Here is a 24680-nt window from a genome sequence, read left to right on the forward strand (position 1 = left end):
AAAGCGGTTCATTTGAATGGTGGTTCATTCAACAGAGTAGCTTCTGAAATGAACAGATAGTAAATGACCCATACATTCGTATATAATGAAGGCAAAGGTTATGTGACTGCCAGTTTTTGCGTATTTCATATATTTTTTATTTAACATAATGGATACCATGTTATGTTGCCAACTGTTTCCCTTGAAAAATAAAACACTTGAATTGATTTCAGTTTTATTTACAAAAATATATTTATTTACTCATTTAATTCCACTTGATTTGTTTAGTTTATGATTTTGCGATCGTTTATTTATTAACATCAAATCATGAATATAAGCGTAGTTCTGAAATTATTTAAAATCAAATTCATAATTTTAAAATGATTATTGCTTTTAAAACTACAAATAAAACATAGATTATATTTTTTTGTTTGCTTTTCTTTTAGTTGTTTTTTGTTTGTTTTTGTTTTCATTCCAGCCTTAATCGTATGAACACTTACATGTTATTTATGCCTAAACTAACGAATAATAATATTTTTCTACTCTGCATGGTTGCCTTTTGAATGTACATAAAATATTTTAAGCCATATAAAGAATTGTACACTTATATAATAATATATTATATGCGTTTCAGTTACGGTTAATTCTTGTTTTTGTGCGTTTTGTTTTATGTACAGGATTTATTTGCTTAGCAAATTATGGCAAATTAGTCTAATTAAAAAAATTTTACAATGATGTATATATGAATACATAGTCTGTTCTGGGGGTTCAATTCATGAATATATTTTTCTTTACTTCTTCCATTGCCATTTTCTTTGTCACTCCATGTCAGCTGTGGACTTGTCTTGTTTGTTGATTCATTGTTAGTAGTATTAATGGTCGAATGAAATGCATTAGAAGGGTTAGTTGGATTCCCTCAACTTACATGCTAAATTTAGTTGGTTAGTCAAGTATTGTGTTCTGGGCTTATGCTGCCACTCTCCTGTTTGTCAGTTTAGTGTTGTTAGTTGCTGCTTGGTGATTGATAACGAATGACTGACTGACAGCTGGACATGTCTGATTGCGAACAAAGTTTTGTTTTTCATTTTTGAGGAGCCCAACTCAGTTTGTGAGAACATCACCACTGAATGCTGGATAGTGTTATGTTCCATTTTAGCAGGTAATATTCTAATGGTTAATTAGTTTTGCCTGGTCTGCTATATTCTAAGTGTGTGTATATATATATATGCTTGAGCGCATTATAGATAGTGTACATTAAAAATTATATTTCTGATTTTCTATAAATACACAAAGTTAAATATTAAACTGAGCGAGGAAAATGATTGTAGCGCGAGTTGAGAATCAAGAGCGCGTGGATAATTTCAAATTAAATATGTTTTTAGCATAGGAATTAGGCAACTAATAACTTTTCACTTAACAAAAATAATTTAAATATAAGAAACACTTAACGTAAAGACTGTTTGGGCGGGTGTGGTGAGTGTGAGAGGATGATGGCCAAGATCAGCGAGGCCAATCTCTCAGCGATTGCTTCTACTGCTGCAGCTGGTCACCGAGTTGTTGCTGCTGCTCATGCCGCCCTTGTTGCTGACAGTGGTGCAGCAAGTGGTTGTGGAAGAGATGCCGCTCCTGGCCGCCGTCTCATCGCCCTCATCGCCCAGGTACTCGTCCGGTTTGTGACTAGAGGCGGGAGGCGTCAGTAGGCTCTCGGGAGCGCGCAGCGCGGTGGCCGGGGAAGCTTGAATCCTAGCGTGCATGGCATGCGCCGCCTCCTGGGCCATTAGCACTTCGTCCTGAAAGGGAGAAGTTTCAATAAGTAACTGACGGTATGAAGTACGCTATATGCTCAGAGCATATCAAGCATGTAACTCTTTTAGACGTATGCACATTTTTTGTATATACTTAGATACTTACATACATATCCATGGTTGTAGTGTGGGTTTGGATGATGTGCGAGTCGTCGGTGACAATATTGGGGCAGATAAGGCCCAGGCCGAATTTGTTGCTGACCTGCTCATTCTGCTCGTTCAGCTGCACGTAGGGGGCCTTCTGGGAGATCACTCGGAAGAAGGGCTCCATCCAGCGAGCGCAAGGTTGAATCACCTGCCAATCCAGGCCAGAACATCGCAAAGCCGCCTCGCTAAAATCGAAAAATATTCGGTAAGAAAACCAATTCGTATGGGAAATAACCTGTAGCTAACTTACCGACTGAAGGTATGACTGATGGCGGCCGCTGCCAGGACCGAGTAGGAGTAGTTGGCCATGCCCACGTCCAGGGTGCACAGATCTAGCAGCTGTGACGTCTGCACAAACTCAAAGCCAGAGAATTGCGGGTAGATAAAGGCATCGTCCGCCTCCGCGGCCTTTTGCCTGCCAATCTGGGAGAACGAGGCCGGTGTGCGGTTGTTCACATTCAGTTGCATATAGACGCCAAGCCAGCCGGTGATGGTAATGGGGCTGATGTCCCAGTCGAGCGCCTGCAGCAGGATCTTCTCGTGGTTAAGGATGTCCCGCTCTGTGCAGGCACCATCCGTCACATAAGCGAACTCCCCGATCTTTGGCGGATAAATCTCCTCTACCTTGGCGGCCACAAACAGGCAGGTGATACCGATCAACTGCAAGTGTGTCTTCTGCACCTTGTGCGCCACATGCAAATAGCGATCCAGGTAGTCGACGGCCAAGTAGAAGGTCTCACGATGCAGCTTGTAGACTTCACAGACCTCGATCAACCAGTCCAAGAGGATGGCGCGCATACGTGGCTGCAATCCGGGATGCTGTTCCAGCATCGAGATGCTGCGCAGACGCGAGTCCTGCTCATCCCGATGACACATTAGGCGCCAAACATCGGCGGCATTAGCCCAGGCGAGCGCAGGAAGTGGGCACTGGCGCAGACCGTTCTCCACCGCCGGCGACATGGGCGCCCGCATATTGACCATCAAGTCACTGACAGGATGCTGGATCTGCTCCTGGTGATTTGAAAGGCCGGGAGTACGCTCTCCGTTCACCGCCTGTTGCTGACTGCAGCCGGAGGAGGCTGGAGAAATTGTGGAGGAGTAGATCTCCTCGTCGTCGTCCTCCTCCTCGACATCATCCTCCTCATCCTCGTCGTACGAGTAGTCCTCGCAGCTATCGTCCAAAAGCTCATCGTCCTCCGCCTTCTGCGTGACCACCGTAGTGGTCACCACCTGCTCCACAGCGTAGCGCACCACCACTGGCGTCTGCTTGCTTCCACGATCCGGACTCGGCGGACTGTCCGGGCTGTCCGGCAGCGGACTGTGTGGCGCCTCCGGGAGCTCCTCGGCCGGTGAGCTACGTATGCTGAGCAGCTCCTGGGTGCTCTGGCCATCAACCGAGACCACGGGCGAGGTGTAGACCGAAGAGGCCACCGACGAAAGATTGCCCTGGTCGCTGCCGTACAGAGCGGGCAGTCGCTGCTGCCGCTTGGCTGATGGAGGCTCAAAACCGAGTTCAGGGTCCTGAAAGTGAAGGAGAGTAAAGTAATTGATGAGTAACCTAATTAAACAACCATCTCATTCAAATAAAATAGATAGATAGATAGTAGTCGAATTATTGGGCAATTAGCGATCGCTGAACCACAATATAAATAAAGATTGACTTCAGATATTACAGTACTAGTTCATATTTGTGAAAGATGTATGCGAACGACCATTACCATTTCAATGAATTTGCGCTTCTGTTCCAACTTCATAATAACATGAACAAATGAGTGGAGAGGACACTCAAGTCGAGAACAGGATCACACGGGTGGCGGAATTAGAAACGTGCTCCGAATTTAATTAGCGAAGGAGGTGTGGAGAAATTTATGTGGGCACGCCTGTCAAAATTGGTAATCCTTGATAGATGGACTGCCGCTGGACCCAATGCACCCGCACCAAATGAAGGCCAGGAGTTCACACAAAAGATCAAGGACTATGAGATGGCATGGAGGTAAGACAATAGCACTTGGTTGGTTTTCTCGTGGGAACGGGTTTCGTTTTGCTCTTTGTTTCTTTTGGATATTTTTGGTATAATCAACAGTCAACATATAATCAACACGATGTCGTTTATTGCACTTTTTTAGATTGATGTTATAGATTTAGTAGCAGTCTTTGGAAATAAGTTGTTGCGTTGTTTCTTTGGTATGATTAAATAATTGTGCAAACAGATTTTTGGTTATAGCATTAAAACATTTTTGGCTTCGTTTTGGTTTCTTGTAGTTTTTGTTGTTGGTGGGTGATCTTGGCGAATCCGGTTCTTAAATTAGTTCTTTGCACTCGCTGTGTGTGGTTTGTATAAATATATTTATCAGTCTCAACATTTGCTACTTGGCAACGAATAATTTGGATTTTGGTTTCAGTTCGTATGGGTATTTTGTATTTGGTATCTTGTATATTTGTTTTATTATTTTTTAGTTAACTCCGCTGTTGACTGGATCGAGTACCAATCGCGTTGACGTGCGCTGTGCAACTGAGCTCGACGTTCTCCGTTCCAGATCGCCGATCCCCGAATTCCCCGATTCCCGATCGTCGTTATCCTGCCCAACGAATGCAACGGTCTCGAAAATAGGGGTTGCTTTCCCTCGTCTACTGCTGCAAGAACAGCGGTAAAACAGGATCGGCAAACCAACTTGCCGTCTCTTTTCCTCGGGGGTTGGTTCCCGAAGATATCCGCACTTCTTGAGACGACGACGACGGCTTATGTTGTTTTTGCCTTTGCAGCATTGCATTTTTGCCTCTGGGTGTTTATCACCATCAGCCCAACAACAAATCCCACTGACGGCTGTGGCTCCTGATCCTTTTTACAATTATTTTTGTCAACATTTCCGTCCAGGTAGACGCAAGACGTTTGGAAAATCACTACCTATGTACATAATGTATGCTATTGGCATAGTAATATAATTATTTTCGCTAATATTTGCTCGAGTGCAGGTGCATTAAAAATCTGCATCGAGTACTCAAATAAAAATTTTGGCATTGATCAGAGGGATGGGGCGGTGGCAAAGCCAAAAGTAGAGCGAGCCTAATGGAACCTCAGTCACTCCGGAGACCGACTCATAAGATTACGGCACAAAAATGACAAAAAAAAAGAAACCGAAAATAGAAACGAAAATCGAAAACAATCGAGATCCTTGACCATTGTTCTTGCAGACAGATGATGGAAAACAGAAGCCAAAATCAGAAAGTCCCTAAGTACAATAAAATGTATTCAGCATGGGACACAGATGTCATTTGGTTGGATGGCTGATATCATAAAAAATACATTTACTAATGTATTTCCCTTAAAAAACTTTGCCAACAGTTTTTTAAGTCAGTTCAACAAAACTATTGTTTTTTAGACCTCTCTATTTAAACTGTTTAATAAAAGTTGTGTTAGTTCGTTTGGAATGCTTGAATTTTGATTGAAAGGCTATCAAATAAATTTGTAAAGTACAAGCGGGTAACTTTATAGTGAAATACGCTTAAAAAATGTATATTACAAATACATAAAATTGGCATATCTGGCCGTAAAACTAAGCAATAAACTAATACAAAAGATATAAAGTCCATGATCCAAATGAATTCGCTTCAGTTTTTCCGCAATTTCCTTTGGTTTACGATTGCAATTGATCTTTCCTTTGATTGAAAAAGGTGTGCACACCATATAATCTATCAAATACCGACTGCATTTCATCAACTTTCTTAGCAGTCAATCTCACACGTCGTAAAAGCTTAACAATTTCAACCAACCCTGCTGCCCATCCAAGATTTTCACATAATTCCCTGGGCAAAAATGGGGAAAATATTGCGGATATTTATGTGACAATTTTAATTGTCTGAGTAGGTTTGCCTTTTCTCGACCATCATACCGAGCAGAACTCCCCTCCTGGAGTCGAGGATAAATACATTTTTTTGAGGCAAGACAGGAAGGTCCAAGACGCATGACAAATTTAATTTCTTATTCTTCTGGCCATCAAACTGCAACAACCCTCCGAGGAGAAGATGATGTAGGTAACCGGGAATGGCAATCGTAGAATGAAAACGATAATGAAAATGGACATGGATATGGACATGAACATGGACACATGTCAAGGCACCCAGATGCAATGTAATTAAAATCAAAGCGTGCAATGGCCCAAGAAGCCATCTTCCTGCACAATGGACATTCCGCTCCTCTAGCCTTATTATCTCACATCTTTTCCTTTTGGTGCGTGGACATTGCATCTGCCGTTTGGATTTGGTCAAGCGTTATAGAATCAGAGAGATTATGCACGAAAATTCCCAGTTTACTCAACGACATGACGGATTCCAAGAGAAAGATCGGCCGAGTGAGTGTGAGAAATTAGTGAACTGTAAAGTGGGCTGGAATCTGGACCACTATGGACCCGGAGGGTTGCATCCCAAGTTTAACAAGGGTTAAACTGGGTTGTTGCCCTTAAGCCACCGCTACCGCCACCGCCGCCGCTGGCTCAAGGATTTAAGTCCCTACTCCAAGGAGGCAGCTGCTGCAAGCGTCCTTCACATCTCGATCAGCTCCTTCAAAGTCGCAGCCCACAAGGAAGGCACCCAAAACATCTCTCGAGATCTCCCTGGGAGGGAGACCATGGGTCGCCAGGGACAGATGATGCAGTTCCTCGAGTTATGGGTACATATGTATGTACGAACGAAAAGCAGTCAAGAAGCGACTCGATTGTTAGGCGACAACCTCTGCTGCGTCGTCAACCTCAATACTCGATGTCCTGGTGCCCCATTGTGTCTCTCTCCCTCTCCCTTCTGCCTACCCTATAAAGTCCTGCGCTTATGTGTCGTAATCTTTCGACGGCCGTCTGCTCGAAACCGAAACACCTTTAGTTTTCAGACCTTCGCGTGGGTCCAGGTGTAACTTTTTCACCGCTGCATTCGTGTAATATGCTGCATTGTTGTTTCCTTTTATTTTTCTTTTCTTACAGTTTTTTTTTTCAATTCTCCCCCAAGTCTTTTGATAACATTTAATTTTTGTTCTACCTTGTGCGGTAGTTGTTTATATTTTCTCAGTTTGCAGTTTGGAGAGAATATAATTTCTTTGAAATTCAGGATCAAGCACGGGTTTTGTTTTCAAATACTTCATTTTCATGAGGGACTCGAAAAGCTGACAAATTACAATTTCCCTAATGATCATTCAAAATTAGCTCTAGTCCTGTCCACTTTCGGGACATCGCCGCTGCTCCGCTTTTAATAAATGGCATGCAAACAACATGCCAGAGGACAAATCCCTGAAGGACCATAACAAACACTCATATTTCCAACCAATTCAACTGACCAGGGGTCAGTCCAGAAAGGGTTAATCCAACACCTCACTTTCGCGGCATTGGTTGACATTGCCGAATTTATCATCGGGGAAATGAAAAATTCGGTGGCCCAAGGGGACGCTGAATTGCTTGGACATGTAATTAATCATGCAATTGGTTAGATCCATGACAAAACGAATTAAAGCATAACCCATTGGTGGAACGGGAGGAGGGTCAGTGGACAAAGGACAAACCGCGAATGAATTCGTATGCGAAAAAATGAATTTGATTAATGCTCAGGAAAGACATTTTCCTTTAGGGGATATGTGAACAACTTCGGTGTCATTAAAATAAGTTTAATGCACCAGTTTCTTGATTAATTGTTTGCACACACTTAGAAGTATTTAAAAATACAATATCATATGGTTTATTTATCCTAGTTACCTTATTTGCTCAAGAACTAGTTTCTTATCACAAGAATCTTACATGTAATTAATCTGAAAACAGATCGCTGCCCAAGCGCACTTTTATCTCTTGTTTACCTCCAGCTAAATAAAATCCTCTCTAGGATGAAAAACTTTGAATTACAAAGCAGGCGATGCATGATCCCAAAACGGGATACAATCTGGGAAAGTGAAACTTGAATTCAGTTTCCCACAATGTCCCGATACTGACTTGACAGAAATCAAGACCCGCACTTGATTGCATCGCAAGGAATCCCTGGCAAACCCAAACCCAACTCCCCTTTCGGAGAGTTCGGGACAAAAGAAACATGGAAGTTTCCCAAAATAAGACAAAGAACTTTCGCCGATTTCATGCCTGCCATGTAAAGAGTAAGAAAAAGGGGTTTACATTACACTGACAAATTGGTAAAATAATACCATAATTTTGATCCTGTGCCAGCAGCAAAACAAATATTGTATAATATTTCAAGACCGCATTCCGAAGCAGCAGCGTTGCGAGTGTCCCGAAAGCAGATGACACAAGAGTTCTACGAAGGAGCCGTATGATTTGCATAAAAGTTTAACGGAAATCTAATGAGCAGACGTCGCAGGATCGGGCAACGCATTTGCATAAGGATAACATGTCCCGAAACGGGGTAGCAAAATGCAACCCAGTTGGAAAGCATTACTCATGCGCCGAATCTTCTGCAGAAGCAAATGTCGTCTCGATGAATATTTAATTAGAGACGAAAGGAAAGGGAAGAACTCGGCCCAGTGATCCTTGAAAAGGATAAGGCGTTGCCCAACCCCTCCGTTGGTTCGTTCGTGTGTTGCGGTTTCAGCTCTGTCCCATTCCGGTAGTCACTCCGATCCCTTGATACCGTCTTGATCTAGTTCTTCTACCTCAAGCTAACCTATAACTATCGCAATTTCAAATTCTTACCACGGCCCTAACGGACATTTGCCGCCGCCTTGACTTCGGAAAACCCACCCCTGGAGAACTCGGACTTGGACTCAAGGTGTGCGCGCATGCGCGACGACGCCTTCTGTCCTTGTTCTGCGTCTCCTGCGCCTGCGCCTGCTCCTGCTCCGGCTCCTTTGTCCTGGCGTGCATATGCCCGGCATACTGCCACAGACCCTTCGGAATTCCCTTACTCAACGAAGTTCGCCTCGAGGGGGCCAAACATTTCCTTGCCATCCACGTTTTTCGTACGCGAATGACATTTGTTTGGCAGGGAAGCAGGCGCAGAAACGTTGCAAAAACAAAAAATAAAAACAGCAAAAAAGAAGCCAGGAAGACATATTTTTTTCAGCAACAGACGGTTTTAATACCCTTGTCTATCCATCTTAATGTATGAGATATTCCCAGCTTAAGCCCACTTCATGATATCCGTACGGAACTTATAAATTGATTACATTGATCAAAAAAATAATGAGGAACGTTTCTAGATTTTTGTTTTATAAATATAAGGTTTACATAAAAATACAAATCGGAGCTATTTATTAAGACCAGAACTAAAAAGCCGATCTATACTCGGGTATAAGTGAAGATACCCTTCCAGAGGGTACCAAACCAACAAACAAGAAAACCATTTCTGCAAGTTCATTGCACGTATAGGATAATATTCTCTCCCCTCCACATTTCATGTGGCACTGGAAAAAATCCTTTGCACCAACACAGCTGCCCGTCGTCAGGAGCCGCCAGGAGACGAGGAAGCCATTGTTCTCCGCTGTGATTGCAGCTACTTGAGAGGAGATCTGACTTCAAGGCTTCCAGGCTGCCAAGGATGCTGCTAAATGAGCCCTTTCAGTAAGTAGGTTTATTTTTGGGCTCATCTTTGCATTGTGCCAGCGCCAAAGTGCCAAGTAGCTGTCTACGTGCTCAACGGCTTATTTGGCTAGAACTCAAGCAGCGGAAGATCAAATGAAGATCGCCAGCCAAGCGAGTGGAAGCCACCAGAAAGGGCCGTGCATTCAAATGGAAGTACAAATAAAAGATCGTTTGCCAAACATACAAAAGTAAGGAGTTCTTTAGCGATGATCGGTGATCAATGAAAACATTTGGGAAACTCTAATCAAATAGATCAGTATATAAAATGGCTATTGTTCAAATCAACGCCGTATTAAAGAGTATAGAGTATAATCTTCAAGAATCTTAAAATCATTGAATTAAAATAGACTCTAATTTAGGCTAGAATGAATTTGCCCACTACGCGCTTCTATTTCAATAAAAGAGAATCATGGACGGGAATTCAGAGAACGGCCAGAGTTCAATAGGTCAGTAATGGGAACATTTAATTAAATTCAAATGCATAGACACTCTTGCAACACATAAGTTGATCATCGGCTTCCTAGATTGCTTGGGAGTCAACAACGCCCTCTTGGCGCTTCCCTGATAAGATTGCAAAAATCAACGAGGTCACACGGCATGATAAAGCACTTCATTCATAAAACTTATCTGCTGTGGCTGGCTTATGTTTAAAGTACGATTCGTATGGATTACGTACCTTGGCATCATCGTTTGAGTCGCTGCTTAAACGCCGTTTACGTTTATTGCCATTGGAAGTCGCTGCTGTGGATGCTGCAAGGCTCTGGCTATCACAGGAGCACATCTCGACGACTCTGGAGGCTGCTGAGGTTCCTGGTAGTTCTTCGCTTCGCTGGGACGCTGAAGAGGATGTGCTTGGGATTGGGATTGGATTTGGATTTGGTTGTGGGGTGGGGATTGGGCTAACACTGCTGCTACTGTTACTACTGCTGCTGACGACGACGACAATGCTGCTGCTGACTTCTCCGTTGCTGGGGGCGCTTGTGACTATGCTGCCATTTGGCTCAGTGCTGCTGGTAGAACAAACACTGCAAAAGAAAGTGAGTGGAATTAGCAGTGGCACAGTGGTACGTCTTTGATTAAAAATATGTTTAATTTTACTTTTCATTTAAACACCAAAGGTTTAATCATTGTCATATACTTAGCTAAAATATTATAGTTCGCACAACAAAATTATTTTATTTCATATCTTTAAGCAGCAGTTCATAGACAGTTATATGTATTTATTTCCAACAAATCGATCTGAAGCGACCCCCATATTTTTGTAGGCCCAAACCACTGTGCGATTTTCTGGGGCTCAGCTATTCCGAATTTCTCCTCTTTTTCGCAAAATAGAGAAATTCAATATGCCACGGAGGCAAGGCTGCAAATCACATAGGGGCGTTCTAAAATAGATACAAACGAAACGAACATAAATTCATTGAATTTTGACACGGCATTCGAATCGCGATGCGAGGCTCGAGATTAAGGCGCCCAACGGATACATTAATATTTAACATCCGGGAAATTGAAATCGAGATGACTGATCGGGGGAAATGGAAATGGAAATGGGATCGTTGTGAGGGCCCGAGGAAAGCCTTTCCTCCTTGAGATTGAGCAATTTTGGCAAATTTGCATGCACATTAGCATAATGCAAGAGGCTGGCAAACGGGAAGAATACAATTTTCTATGCTTCAAAGGACAGATGTTATATCCTTGCGCCGCAACTCTCAAGTGCTGCGCAGCAAGCAACTGCACTTTAAGCAATTCGATGCGCGAATTTTCGCAATTTGAGCGAGGAGCTCAGGAGCTGAGGAGAAAAAACGAAATTTAACCCTTGGGAGCAAAAACCCTTCTCAAGGAACTCGTGTAAAAAGGGATAATACGAAAAAGGGCTGCTGCACATAAATTCAAATGCTTTAGCCATTTCTTTCTTGGCCAGAGGCTCGGCACTGCAGCCTCCTGTTTTGATCCTTGCCCTGCACTATCGATCGGGTTTAATGAACAAGAAAAAGTAATCACGTAGTAAATTACGAGGAAATGGAATCGCTTAAAAATGAGTTATGGCGAGAAAGGACTAATGGAGCGTACGTGCACGCGGCCTGCAAGTTTTTCCCGCTTTCTTTCTTCATACTCAGTGTGTCGGGGTCAGGGGTTTCCAGTCATCTCCGCGGTTTAGGGTTCAAACTGAAATTTGTCATTTCGAGGTGAAAGTTTCCTTTCCTTTGCGGCAAAGCCAGATACCTTGTTTCGGTTTCGTTTCCCCTTTTATTCCGTTTCAAATCCGAGTCCCTGTAGGCAGCAAGGGGTAGGGTGGCTATCTTGGAGATGACGTGAAGAAATTCTAAGGAGCAGTTCCTGGAATCTGGTCCAGTGGATAATAAGTGGACTATCGAGGGATCGATCTTTCTCACATGATAAATTAAAGAACGGCGACTTTCGGATTAGAAGTAAGTTATTTATGCGTTCACTTTGTATCCACGAAACAGTTATGTCTGGGAATTCATGTGGAGCTACAGCGGTTGCTCTTAACTCGTAAGAATTATTTAATAGAACATTTAAATGTGTGTTACTTGTACTACTCCATGCCCTCAAAAGTATGCAACGGAATCTGAATAGCCCGAGTGGTGACTTCCGTGACATTTTTGATAAATTCCGTTATAGATGGCAGGGAAATAGTTTGGCAACACATACCAATAATTATGTCGCACACAAGCTGACCACGAAATATGTCCATAAAATGGACTATCACTTAAGTGATCGCAGTGATCAGTGGGTCGGAGGGGGTGGCAGTGGGTGACGATGATGATGTTGTTGTTGAATGGCAAAAAAGGGGACGCAACTGACAAAACCAAATGACTGGGCAATTATGCAATTATGGTCATGCGCAGGCACCTACAAGCAAAAAGAGTGTATGGTGCAGGGTGAAAACATATTAAACTCAATTAATTTCTGTCCAGGACATGACTTAAAAAGCCACAAAAAGTGTGTGTCTGCAGTGACAGCATTATCAAGCCGACCAAACAGAAAACCCCCTCAAAACCCAACCCTCTGAATGACCAAGCTGACCTGACCCGAACCGTCCCACAACTAAACACTTTTCTAATGACATTTTCGCGCGCAATTATATACTAATCACACGCAGGACCTCGAAAAGGTCCTGCAAAGGTCCTGTAAAGGTATGCAGAGTGTTGAGGAATGCGGCACTTGGTTATCAACGCGGCTTCGACTTTAACACCTACAAACAGATGGCTTTTTTGGAAATTGACAGTGAAAATGCATTTTAGATTATCGCACTTGAGTCAGAAGGCTGGAACAGTAGGATCCCGAGTGGTTGTAGCTCCTGCGGGTCCTACTTTCCCGCGGAGTATTCGGGCATAACCAGTTGGGCTCTGTCGCTTTATAATTACGGAATAGCTATTAGATAAACATCACTTTTGGTTAACAGAATTAAAGGGAGACGCGCTACCAGGATAGTTAGTGGTAAAAAGGAAGTCGATCGGATGTCGCCACAGGAAGTCGCCGAGCGTTAGAAACAAATGGTAGTATAGACCTTTGGGGAGTCGCATTCATGTGGGGTGCTAATTAGTTTGGTCGGGGCTGCGGAGGAAATGGAAGTCACGAAAAGTGTTTGATGGGAAAAGGAAATGTCTAAGATCATAACTGCAGTCAAGAAAAGCCTGCAAGTTCACTTAAACTAAGATCTTCACAAAAAATAATCCACCTGAAACATACAATTCTTAATACTGCTTAAATCATAACGAAAATTATTGTTTTGTAATATAGACTTTATTTATGTTAAGAATGTTTACAAGATTGTTTTGAAAAATAGAGTACTTGTTTAACGAAAAATTTTTTTAAATTAATAAAAGGCTCATAATGAACTTACCTCTTGGCATTTAAACCCATAATTGTACGGCCTTGAGAAGCCGTCAAGGTTCTTTATTCTGAATCTTGTTATAAGGCTGCTCGGCAAAAGCAGAAATGTTTTGAATATACTGAATGACTTAAAAGGAACTGCAAATAAATGAGACAAAGTATAAACTTAATAAAATACATAAACAATTGTAAGAAAAATTATAAAATTATAAAAAATGTATTGAGATAAGAGAGTCTAGGATATGGTCATCACATGGGACGCGTTGTCCAGTTTTTACGACTTCACAAACTTATCAACAGTTAGTCCCACACTATCTGCAGATCCTTGTGGAAAAAACAACATATGATCCTTGAGAGAAACTCACACACAGCATGTGGTCGAGGAGTTTCCTCGCTTTGAAAACCCCAAACAAATTTGTTTACGTGAGTTTTTCTCGAATAACATGAATACACCAACTTTTTGCTTTTAGCAAAACGAACGAAAGTAAATATTCCTCTTTGGGGTGCGACGTGTGTCTAAGATATTCAAATTACTTAAATAGAAAGAGGGTTGGGGAGACTCCTCTAGAGTTGGGTCATCTTAACAGGTAGTCACGGCATGGTCATCTTCTTTATAATAATAGAATTTCCACGAGTCTCGATTGATGCCTGCTGCAGCAGTTTCAGCTTCAGCTGCTCCCCTTGCATTTCCTCTACACTACGAGAACTCTATGCATATTCAAAAAATGGAAGTGCTATTAAATTATTTAAATCAATTAAGTTTAATTGCCAATATCGCTGATAAATATATATGTAACTGCCTAAGTTTGTAAACATTAACTTGTCTAAGCCTCTTCTGTGTCGCAATGCATTACTTATTAACTAAATAATTTTTTTGAGTGTACCGATGTCAGGTGCATCGCATTCGGCGCATGCGCAACGTCCGCATTTTCTAGTGGTTTACAACGCTTAATTATATCGAGGAGCCGAGTCCTTATTGCCCCGATGCACCTGTTGTGGCTAGAGTTGATCGCTGACCTTCTGTTAGAGCTGCAGGATGAGTTCGATGCGATGCGGGGCAGGTGAGTGGAGTGGATGGGGCTGGGGCTGGGAGAGGGGAGAAGGGAAATAGGGGAAGGGGAGTGGCAGCTGTTGAAGGTCCTACCCCAACTAAAAGGATTCTGGCAGAGACATTCTGCTGTTGCTTTTGTAACTTCAATTGACTTCCCCCTCGCTAATTGTATCCTGTCGCGTTTCCTTTTCCCCTTCACCCCTCCCCATTCCCTCCTCGCTTCCTCTCTTCTTCTCTGCTTCATTTATTTTCCTTTTCCAAGTGACATATGGGCCTGGCGTTATATTCGCCACGATTTATGGACCTCCCTTCGGCCTACCATTCAGTTCGACACCTTTTCCTACCCCATATGCGAATGCTTTTTAGCCAACGACTTTCTTCCCCTACTTTCTTTCTTGTTCTTACGCAACGGATTGTCTATTTTCCTCACTTTTTGCCTCGCTTTTCCTCTGCGTTTTCCGGCCTTTTCTCATGCACAATATTTTGCTGTTTCCAACCATCATTTTCACACTAATTGCGGATATGCCTCCTAATTAATTGGGTTCCTTTCTTCCCCGAACTCCTTTTAAAGCATTTTTGCTTTCTTAGTTTTCAACCCCCTGACTATTCTATGTACAACAATGAGGTTTCCGAAAAAGATCTATACATTCTTGTAACTCTCTGGTCATTTTGGAATATTTATATAATCTAAAAAACCCTAGTTTTTAGATCATCTAAATAGATGCAATGCCTACAACTATGAATAAGATCAACATCTAGATCAACAACCAAAGCAACAGAAAAAAATGGAATTTATCTTTCAGTTAAAATCAAATAATGCCCGTTTTAGTTATTAATCTGAGATCATAAGTATTCGGATTAATGTAATCTATTTTATAAATCACGGGATAATTATCACAAATGGTTTAAAATTAATATTCATTAATAAGGATACATGCAAACAAATATCCTTTAGGTTTACGAAGCAGTTGACAGGGGATCTTGGCAAACAAATGACTGTATTATCGCTGGACCATTCTTCTTGTCCAAATACCAGTGACTAAGATAGATCCCTAACTAATTGCAGGAACTGCCCACACGCAGGCTGCAACTTTCTCTAATGAAGATTAAGTGAAGAAGGCTGCGAGTTCGGGGGAAATCCGCGGCGACAGGTATACAAATATGAATAATGCCGCGGATCGAGCGGATAAACTCAGGGGTTTCCTTTCCTTTCCACACAGCGCCTAATTAAAGGTGCACGATGCATGAGTGAATCTGTTTACCTGGACGGGGTCCTCCAAGGTCATTTAACTGGAAAACCGAGTGTCGAAAATAAAGTCGACCGTATTTTTCGGCAAATGCAAAGGGGCCTCATCGTGGAATATTTGCTTTGTGCCGAAGATTTCCCACAAGGAAATGGGACCAAGTCTCGAGATACAATATGAAATGCAACTTGAGGCAATGCAAAGAAGAATGCGCAAAATGCGCAAAGGAGAGCGCAAAAATATATACAAAAATGTATGTATGTATCTCGAGTATATACCATACTATAATCGTATACATATGTAGAGGGAAAACAGGTCTCGAGTTATCCGGCGTCTTCAACTGTCTGGCCTGCAATTTTTGTGCGTCCTTTTGGGCTGCATTTTGGGCTCTGCACATGCGGAGCGGCGAGATACATTCCTGAGATACTCGAGATAAATACGAATGCATCTGGGCATCTCGGCATCTGTGGCGTTGTCCATGCCAATGCCGCCTCCTCTCCATTGTTGTGGTTTGGCCACAACTCTTGCAATTAGTTGGAACTCGGAGGACCGAAAGTCTGCATGAGTTGTGTAACCACGAGCTCCATAGTACTGGGCATACTGGTGGAGTTCTTCATTGAGAAGATATTATCACAAAACGAAAACCCAAACCATATCTCCTTTACTCTATATCTGAATAATATGATAATCCATATTCGTGTATTGCTGGGTACCAAAAAACTAATGTCTCTCTGACATAACTTTGCAGAGATGATGGAATTTCGATACCAGATCTTCGATGCTTTATTCATACCCTTAAATGCGTTTAATTATTAACGGTCTATTGGCCAAAGATCGCAGTTTTGCTTCAGTCGCACACACCACCCCTACCCCAACTACAGGGTACCTCAAACGAAAACAGGAAAGTCGATCCTCGACGAGGTCTCCTCGACTGCGCGCACCAGCGTATCTGTGAGTCCGAGTATCTGAGTATCTGCGTATCTGTGTGCGCGTATCTGAAGAGCGCCGCCTGGGCAAAACGGCGTGTGAAAGTAAAGCCGGGCAAGCCGATGGAGGAGAACAAATCAAAGTTCTTGAATGGAGCGGCGGCAGCGACGGCGGCGGCGTTCCAGTTCCAGGAACCGACGGCCTTGAAGTAGCCGTTAGGACATCGGGACGCGCTCAATTGACTATTTAGTTTATATTTAGCAGCGTCTAAAAGGATGCCCACAGCGAGTCAGCCAGCTCAAGTGGCCTGCGTCCTGTGTTCCCCGCTCCCCGTTCCCCTCTCCCCAACTCGCCATTCGGACTATCCTTTGTTTGTCTGGGAATAACTGGAAACTGTTTATCATTGTTGTTCCTGCCCCCATACATACGGCTTCACCTCATTCCGATTCCGAATCGGATTCTTCTGCCGCAGCGACAAAAATGTGTATGGACCATAAAAAATGGCCACATATATGAACCATTTCTTTAAGGAGTTAGTATTCACAACTCATCCTTTTGGATAGCATGTAATATTGTAAAACATTCCGCACTTGTAATTGAGAAATATTGATGGTATTTTACCAGGAATTCGGCCTAATATGGCCAGGCCAGTTGATATGTGTGATTCCCTTAACCATTTACGTATGTATGATGAGAAAATATTCCAGATCAGTCTGGGTTCTCCTCTCATCTAGAAAATCCTTTGATGACCTACCGCTTTCGAAGGTGGGAAGCACTTGATCCCGAGAAGAATGGAAAGGTGCTGACGGGGATTTGAATAGGTGATGTATGGGTGTTTAGATGGGTCAAACAAAAGAGTATCCCATACCCTGGTCGACAAAATTTGGAAAATATATTCAACATTTCGAACACCCATTACTAAATGCTATTACTTTTTCAAAATCACTTCTAAGAAAAGGAAAATTTCCCTATGGTTTAAACTGCCGAAATCCACACTTAACCGATGGATATTCGGCGTGATCATGACATAATCGAAAAATTAAGTATACAAAAATCCACCCTATCAACAATACAACGCCCACCCCCGCACACACCCCCGCCACGCCCACTCCGAAAGTTTAATGGCGCAAAAAGCGAACACGCAAAAAACGCCGAAAGAATGCAAAAAATAAAGAGACCAAAAATTGCGAAGAAAACAACAACGTGAATTGCGACAGGTAAGTGGAAACAGAAGAGGAGAGGATAGAAGAGAACGAAGATGGCGCGAAGCAAGGTGGAGAAGAAGGGGAAGCGAAAGCAAATCGCAGAGAAATATCAATGAACTCCATTCTCCACTTAGCAGTCTATCTCGCTTACTCATCGGTTGGGACCGCGTACATAGAGTTACTACTCAGAAAAAAAAATTATACACAGCATGATTTTACAATAATTAAAATTCTATAATCTGTGTGACAAATACAGCCGTAAAAATATGTGTATGCATGTATATGTACATGTGTATGTTAGCATGGATTTTTGGGCAAGTGCTAACTCTACTGCCAATTTTCGTGTACCAAAGACTTTTGCGCCACTTTTGACATAATTCGTTATTTGGTTCTTTACTCTTTTTCCCCATTTTGCTTTGACCTCTGCTTCGTGTTCGTCAAGTTTTGCGTTGAACTTTTCCCGCCGTCGCTGCCTCTGCCACTGGCTCTGCCTCTGCCGCAGTCGACGTCGGCAGCGCAGTACTAAAACGTTTTTGTTTGTTGTTGGTGTTGGGAAGGGGAAAATAACTTGACTCGCTGTTCTGATTGGAATAAAACGGAAGAGCGCGAGAGAAAGAGAGCTTCCCCTCTCTCTTAGCAAGCGCATTTCTTCCAAGTGTGTGCTTGTGTGTGTCATTGGAGGAAGCGTACATAAATGAAATGAGCATGGGGGAAAGAATGGAGAAACACAAAGTGGCGCGAATTAGGCGTTTGGGCTGGCGCAGTTTTGTTTTACCGCCCAAAATCTATGCGAATGGCGGGAAAAAGTGCAATTCGGGCGGGAGAAAGATTAGAAAGTTGGCCGAACAGCAGGGCAAGCCGATAAGCTGTATTTCAATCCTTCTATAATAAGAAAAGCCCAATAGTTCACTGAACTCCCATTACGCATAAGAAACTCAGTGCACTCTTATAAGTGATCGTAAGCTTTTCTTAATTTAATTGGATTTTCCCATTTTTTCCCATTGGATAACAGTAAAATTCGAATAGGAAACTTTCGGTTATAGTGCACTCTTATCGGAATTTTCTTAACACTATAACTTTGTACGGGAAACCATTGGTACTTGGGCACCCCGTCTCTTGCCAATCAGAAAGCAACGGTTAAATCCTACAGCGTGTCAATTTTCTTATGAGAGGATGTTGTATTTGTAGCAAAAAATGCAAAGACACGACGGCAAACGCAGCGTTCTCTCCCACTCTCTCCTTCACCGTTCCACACACACTTGTCACACACCACACACGCGTCATAAATTTTTTTCCACTCGGAATTTCGTATTGCCGTTTCCAATCAGACCATTGTGCAATTGGGTTTACCTTCTAATAAGCGGAAAAATGCTCGATATCCCCGGTGTTTTCACTTGTTTTTCTTAAAGGGAATTGAACAACGATTTTCAAGAGTTTTTCGTCGTCGTCGTCGTCACACGCCGGCCACGAAAAAACTTCACGAGCAGCGGAGCGGCGGCAGCAAAGTGATCGCTTTGAACCGAAAAAAATTGGTGGAACTGGGTATCACAAGCAGCGACGTCGACTGCGACGGCGACTGCGGCGAGTGTGCAAGAGGAACGCGCCAAAACAAGCTGATCCGAAGCGCCAAAAAATGCAACAAACACAGGGGGCAACTTTGTTGTACTCTAGGGGAGCGACGGGGACGGGGCGAGCATCTCCCGCGCAAAGAACAGGGCGTGAGAGAGCGAGACGGGGCGATGAAGCCGCTGGTGGCAAGCTTCGCATTTTATTGAATGGAGTCTGCAATTGGAGTCCCCAACAGGCTAGTCAGACTACAATTGGAGGTTCGACGGCCAAACAGCTGGGTGGTCGAAAAACAGCTGACGAGGATGCCAGAAGGGCGGATTTATTGGGATATATCGTGGTAAAGGGGAAATACTTGAGATATTTTTCTGTGTCAGATTTCCTTTTTAATTTATATACGACCTTCACAGAATAAAATTTTAAATTTTAACATTTTTTGTTTTTTTTCTTAAAATTTTTATACTGCTCTAAAATCATTCAAGATCAATAGAAATGTATCTTAAAGTGTATCCCGTATTCAGAGAAATTTTATTTACATATTATTTCTTTAGAACCCTTAAAATATTTAATTTAATATGCTTTTCCAGTAGCTTTTATGAACTGCAAGCCAAAAACATCTGACAAAATGACTGAGGGCCAACCAGGTGGCAACGCCGCTCTGAAACCAAACAAACCGCTGCCACTTTGTTGTTGTCATCGATTAACATTCGAGCATTTTTGGCACCAACTTCGAGAGCTAATTAATCCGACAAGCTAAATGAAAACCTATGCGTGCCTATAACCAATTGAAAGATTAAAGCTCGCAGAATCTGATTTTTCACTAAAATCAAAAATCCCGTTTAATTCGAGCAAAATAGAATCGATTGAACTTGGCGATTTCCCGCGCGCGGGAACCCAACGTCGCCGCGCGCTGCTGACAGCGATGACAGCTGCGCGCACAAAGAGAAGGCGCGGAAGAGAGCGCGAGAGGAGCGAAGGGGCAGGGGAACAGAGAGAGAGGAAAAAACGTCGACGTCGCTGCTCACGTTTTTTTTTTCCATTTTTTTTCGACTGGTAGAATGTAGATGGGGAAAAAAGGCCTAAAGGAGATCGCTTAATACGCAAGTTCACGAACTTTTGAACCCTGCACCTGCTTCAAATCGAGTTGGCCAAATGGCCGGGATCACTCACCTGCTGGTGGGCAGGATTTGGGCAAATTCTCGGGGGGATTGCACACTGAAAAACACACGCGGGCTGGAATGCTGATGAAAAAATTGCACACACCGCCGCACACACACACGCGCACGCACACACACCAGTGCACACCAGCCAGCAAGACAGTTTCACCTCCTTTTTGTCACCTTTCTGGGTCGTTTTCTCGTGGTTCTGCGGTCTTTTTCACGGCCAGCTCAACCCCACGCCAGTCAAGGCCAATTCGATGCGATCGCCGTTGGCCAGCACAATTTTAAGTTAGGCGCAAGCACACTTTTTCGGCCTTTTCAGAGACTCGAAAGTAACACAATAATCGACAAACGGCACTGCGACGAGATCGAAATCGAGAGAGCGAAGCGGCGATCGGATATTTCAACCAGCGCTGAAAGAGCAAATAGTCACACAATAAAAAAAGGCCATAATCATCTGGCCACACGGCGCAAAGAGAGTCGATGTTCAGCGGTAGCGGCGTTGCCACCTTGGCCGATCGCGTCGCGGGATTTTTATTGGGCGCGTTATTTGAATCTCGAATTGCACACTTCGATGTGGAGTTGTTAGGTTTTCATTTTCCTTGTATATGAGTTTATTTCACAATTAAACATGACTTTTAATGCACTGTATATTCGGGTCACCATTTTTCCCTGTTGCTCATATCTGGAATTCGGATTTTTCTTAGGCGTTATTCGTGATTCCAAATGGCGCGCTTTATTTAAAAAAATAAAAGGTGTGCAATTTGTTTTATGTCGGATTGATGGTTTTTTAAAAAAGAAATTACATTATGTAATTTCAGTTGTAAGCGTCAGGTGTTTTATTTATTTTATTAAGGGATTTAAAATAAAGTGACTTTGAATTGGTCGCGCAATTTAAGCAGCATGCTTCGCTAATATTTTTTTTGTTTAATTGTTATATTTTCGTTTTAATCATGCGAGTATCTAGTAATCAAATTCTGAAAGAACTCTCAACTTAAGATTTTTATTCTAGGAAATGCTTAAACGATTATCACTCGCAGCTACATTTACATTTGTTGGCGCGCTTTTCAATCGATAACTGAGTCACTCAACAAATTCGCTTTTGAATTTTTAAACTTTTCGTTGCTAGACTCGCATATTTATTTTGCTTTTACAAGCAAATGTTGCTTTTACAAGCAAAGTTTCCTTTAAAGAACGCACACAAATTGATTTTAAGAGGCGCGGCCTACTTAAATTTATTGCTATGGTTGTGATTTCATTACACTTTACTGAATTACAATTTTATCCATTAAATAAGCAGTATATTATCAGTAATCTCCAATCCTTACCGAAGATTTTTCTTTGCAGCGCTTCATGGCTAATTTTCATATGTTAATTTAGTTTTTGATAGTTATTAACAGAATTTTAATGGGGTAGTTCTTCAGAAGATTAAAAATCCACATTATTTATATAAAATTATATCTTATAATTATTTTTCAGTTTTAATTGATTTAGGTTTTAAAAATGTATTTTTCAATTAATCACTTCTTAATATACCTGTACTTTTTAGTACTCTTTTATCAATTCACTTAATCACGATTGATATTAAATTTCCGTACACAAACATGAAGTTTAGGCGAAATGTATTATTTTTCAAAATTAAAAGGTTTGTTAGTTTAATCAAAAAAAATACACCAATGAGTACAATGATGATTTAATTACTGCTGATGCCCACTTTTTCACTTAATTTTACTATTATTTACGTTTTTGGACGTTGTTGATTTGATTAAATGCCAAGTGCCACACCTGATTAGAAAATCTCATTTTCTTTGAGCTTCGACCGCTGCCTGGTTTCTTCGTCAGCTCGAAAAACCAAATAAAAGAAAGCTGCCGATAATTAACAATTTCAGCGAATTGAGCACACCGCCAAAGTGCTAGGGTTGCTTTTTGGCAGAGTAACAGCCAAAAAAGAATATCCGGCAAGCGCAGCAGAAAAACCTCGTCTTCAGCAGCGAAGCCATGGCAAAACCACAATCCACTCTCAATCTCCTCCTCTGTGTTTTCGTTTCCATATTTATTGCGATTTTTGTTTTGATATTATTAATTTACGTTTCAAACTTAAGCAAAATCACTAAGCCAGCTCGGGGACGATCTTCAAGCTTTCAGAGGCGACTCCTTGAATCCGCGAGCCGCGTAATCGGATGGCGCCGATCGATCGGAGACCTTGGGATAGCCTTCATCTCCAGGCACGCACTGCTTGCGCGAGTGGATCACACGGAAGCCGCCCTTCCGGGTCCAATCCTTAAATAAAAGGTTAGGCGTTCATTTAGCTATAGTTATATAGTATAAACGATGAAGCATTAATTTGTTGAAGGAAGGCTATGTTATAGACTTGCTTATATAGGCTTGTGGCCTCAGGAATTTTAACGAATTTCCTTAATTTACCGAATAACGAATGTAAATTCCAAGACTATCTTAACTTTGGAATGGCTTTGATAGCTTGTACAGCTTTCGTTGACATTATATATACTAAGAGATTTTTATGAGCCTAATAAAGTAAATTAGTCCAATCTTCCAATTTAAAATATATAAAATATCCACTGATAAAAGCTTAAGCGGTTTTTTTAAGGTTTTTCAAGGTTTATAGCTTTAGAGTCAATACTTATGTCCTTGCTTTTGTACATGCTTGAATACAATTATGAACATATATTAATTTCTTTAAATGGTGTTTTAGAATTGGATTTTTAATTTTAGACCGTCATTGTATGAGGAAATTCTTTTCTGATTGGCATATTTTGAACCTGAAATTATTTTCCCTACGACTACACTTTTCTTGTGTAACTAATTTTAGTTGATCTATTATCCTTCGGTATCAGGCATCAGTTCGCATGGAATGACTTATGGCTTAGCCAACTTGAATCCTTGGCCCATTACTCACATTCTGGTTGTACTTAAAGTAGTAGGCGCCGGCGTAGATTCCGGTGAGGGCGAGAAGAGCCTTTCCGGTCCAGTAGCGCACAGTGAACGCCCTCTGGAAGCCCTGCAGGCGAGGGAACGGATACTCCTCCGGTCAAAAACGTGATTACATAATACCCACGACAATAACTCACCAGGACGGGTTCCAAAACATTGCAGACCTTGTCCAGGGGAGCGCGGTAGAAGCGCTTGATGGGGTTGTTCAGCTCCAGCTCCAGGGCGGGCACCTTGCGGGGTCCATGGTGCAGCTCCTGGTCCTTCAGCCACTGTTTGCGCCAGGCGCGCTCCTCCGCCGACATGCCAATGAGTCGCTCCCGCTCCCGCACCATGCGGCCCGCAATGACCATCGGCTTCACGCCGCCCGTTTCCGAGGCACCACCAGCTACCATTTTGCACCGTTTGTTTGTGGACTCTGCGATATGGACGTCGGAAAACGCCAACAATTGTATAATTTAATCGGGCAGCGACAATGGAAAAACAGAACAGCTGTTGCCGCCAGTGTGGCCGCACTCTCAAATATACCAGAAACTGCTCCGCCAGCAACCGAGCTGTGTTCTTTTTCGTACCCGTTACTCGTTACTCTACGAGGGTATACTAGATCCGCTGAAAAGTATGCAACAGGCAGGAGAAAGCGTCAGTACCCCTTATATGCTATATTCTCTACCGATATGCCACAAGCATGGTCACGATTACTTGCTCACTTACTTCAAAATTAGTTTGGCTTGTTCTATATTTTTCTTCAATCGATATGTTAACAAAAACAAAAGGTATTTTCTACCTCGCGCTCGTATCTCGACAATACCATTTCAAATTCAACACGAAAGGAAGCTAGCTTCGACAATTCGCAGCATATACATTTATTTATATTTATTTACTATTCGATGAAGCAAAATACACTTTTCTACTTGTCAACTAAATTCTGCAACGGTATTAAAAGATGCCCAAAGTACAAAACAGGCGCCTTTATCTAAGCAAATACAAAAAAAATTTTGTATATCACCCATTTACTTCTATAAAACCCAATTAAAAAAGGTTTGTAAATCGATTTACAGACAGTGATACATTCATCGCAATTCACATCCAGATTTACTCGTTTTATTTGCATCTTAGCTTTCTTTCTTAAAAGTGCAATTTAATTTGTCCTTTTTTAGATTACAAGATTTTTGGAACCGTTGTTATAAACATTATTATAAATTGCAATGCATTAACGCAGAATCCTAGGAT

At 42.2% G+C, this 24680-nt stretch overlaps 2 protein-coding genes across 4 annotated transcripts; both read right to left on the reverse strand.

Moving 5' to 3' along the window:
* Positions 1–262: 262 nt before the first annotated feature.
* On the reverse strand, positions 263–20932 carry LOC122618163 (G1/S-specific cyclin-E). 3 transcript variants are annotated; one of them, XM_043794557.1, is made up of 6 exons: positions 20682–20932; positions 13359–13486; positions 10170–10518; positions 2182–3452; positions 1891–2116; positions 263–1769 (listed from the first exon to the last, which is right to left on the reverse strand). In XM_043794557.1, the coding sequence occupies exons 2-6, from the start codon at positions 13376–13378 to the stop codon at positions 1497–1499; spliced, it is 2139 nt and encodes a 712-aa protein (XP_043650492.1). In that variant the 5' UTR covers positions 13379–13486; positions 20682–20932; the 3' UTR covers positions 263–1496. The 3 variants fall into 3 exon arrangements, with proteins under 3 accessions (XP_043650492.1, XP_043650318.1, XP_043650404.1); XM_043794383.1 differs by having other exon boundaries at positions 20512–20932; XM_043794469.1 differs by lacking the exon at positions 20682–20932 and adding an exon at positions 19126–19281.
* A 1603-nt stretch (positions 20933–22535) lies between these two features.
* On the reverse strand, positions 22536–23958 carry LOC122611649. Its single transcript, XM_043784888.1, has 3 exons — positions 23591–23958; positions 23419–23520; positions 22536–22781 (listed from the first exon to the last, which is right to left on the reverse strand). Exons 1-3 carry the CDS (start codon positions 23843–23845, stop codon positions 22635–22637), a joined length of 504 nt encoding a protein of 167 aa, XP_043640823.1. The 5' UTR covers positions 23846–23958; the 3' UTR covers positions 22536–22634.
* Positions 23959–24680: the final 722 nt, after the last annotated feature.

This window comes from Drosophila teissieri, chromosome 2L (assembly GCF_016746235.2).
Source record: "Drosophila teissieri strain GT53w chromosome 2L, Prin_Dtei_1.1, whole genome shotgun sequence".
In the NCBI taxonomy this organism is placed as follows: Eukaryota; Metazoa; Arthropoda; class Insecta; order Diptera; family Drosophilidae; genus Drosophila; species Drosophila teissieri.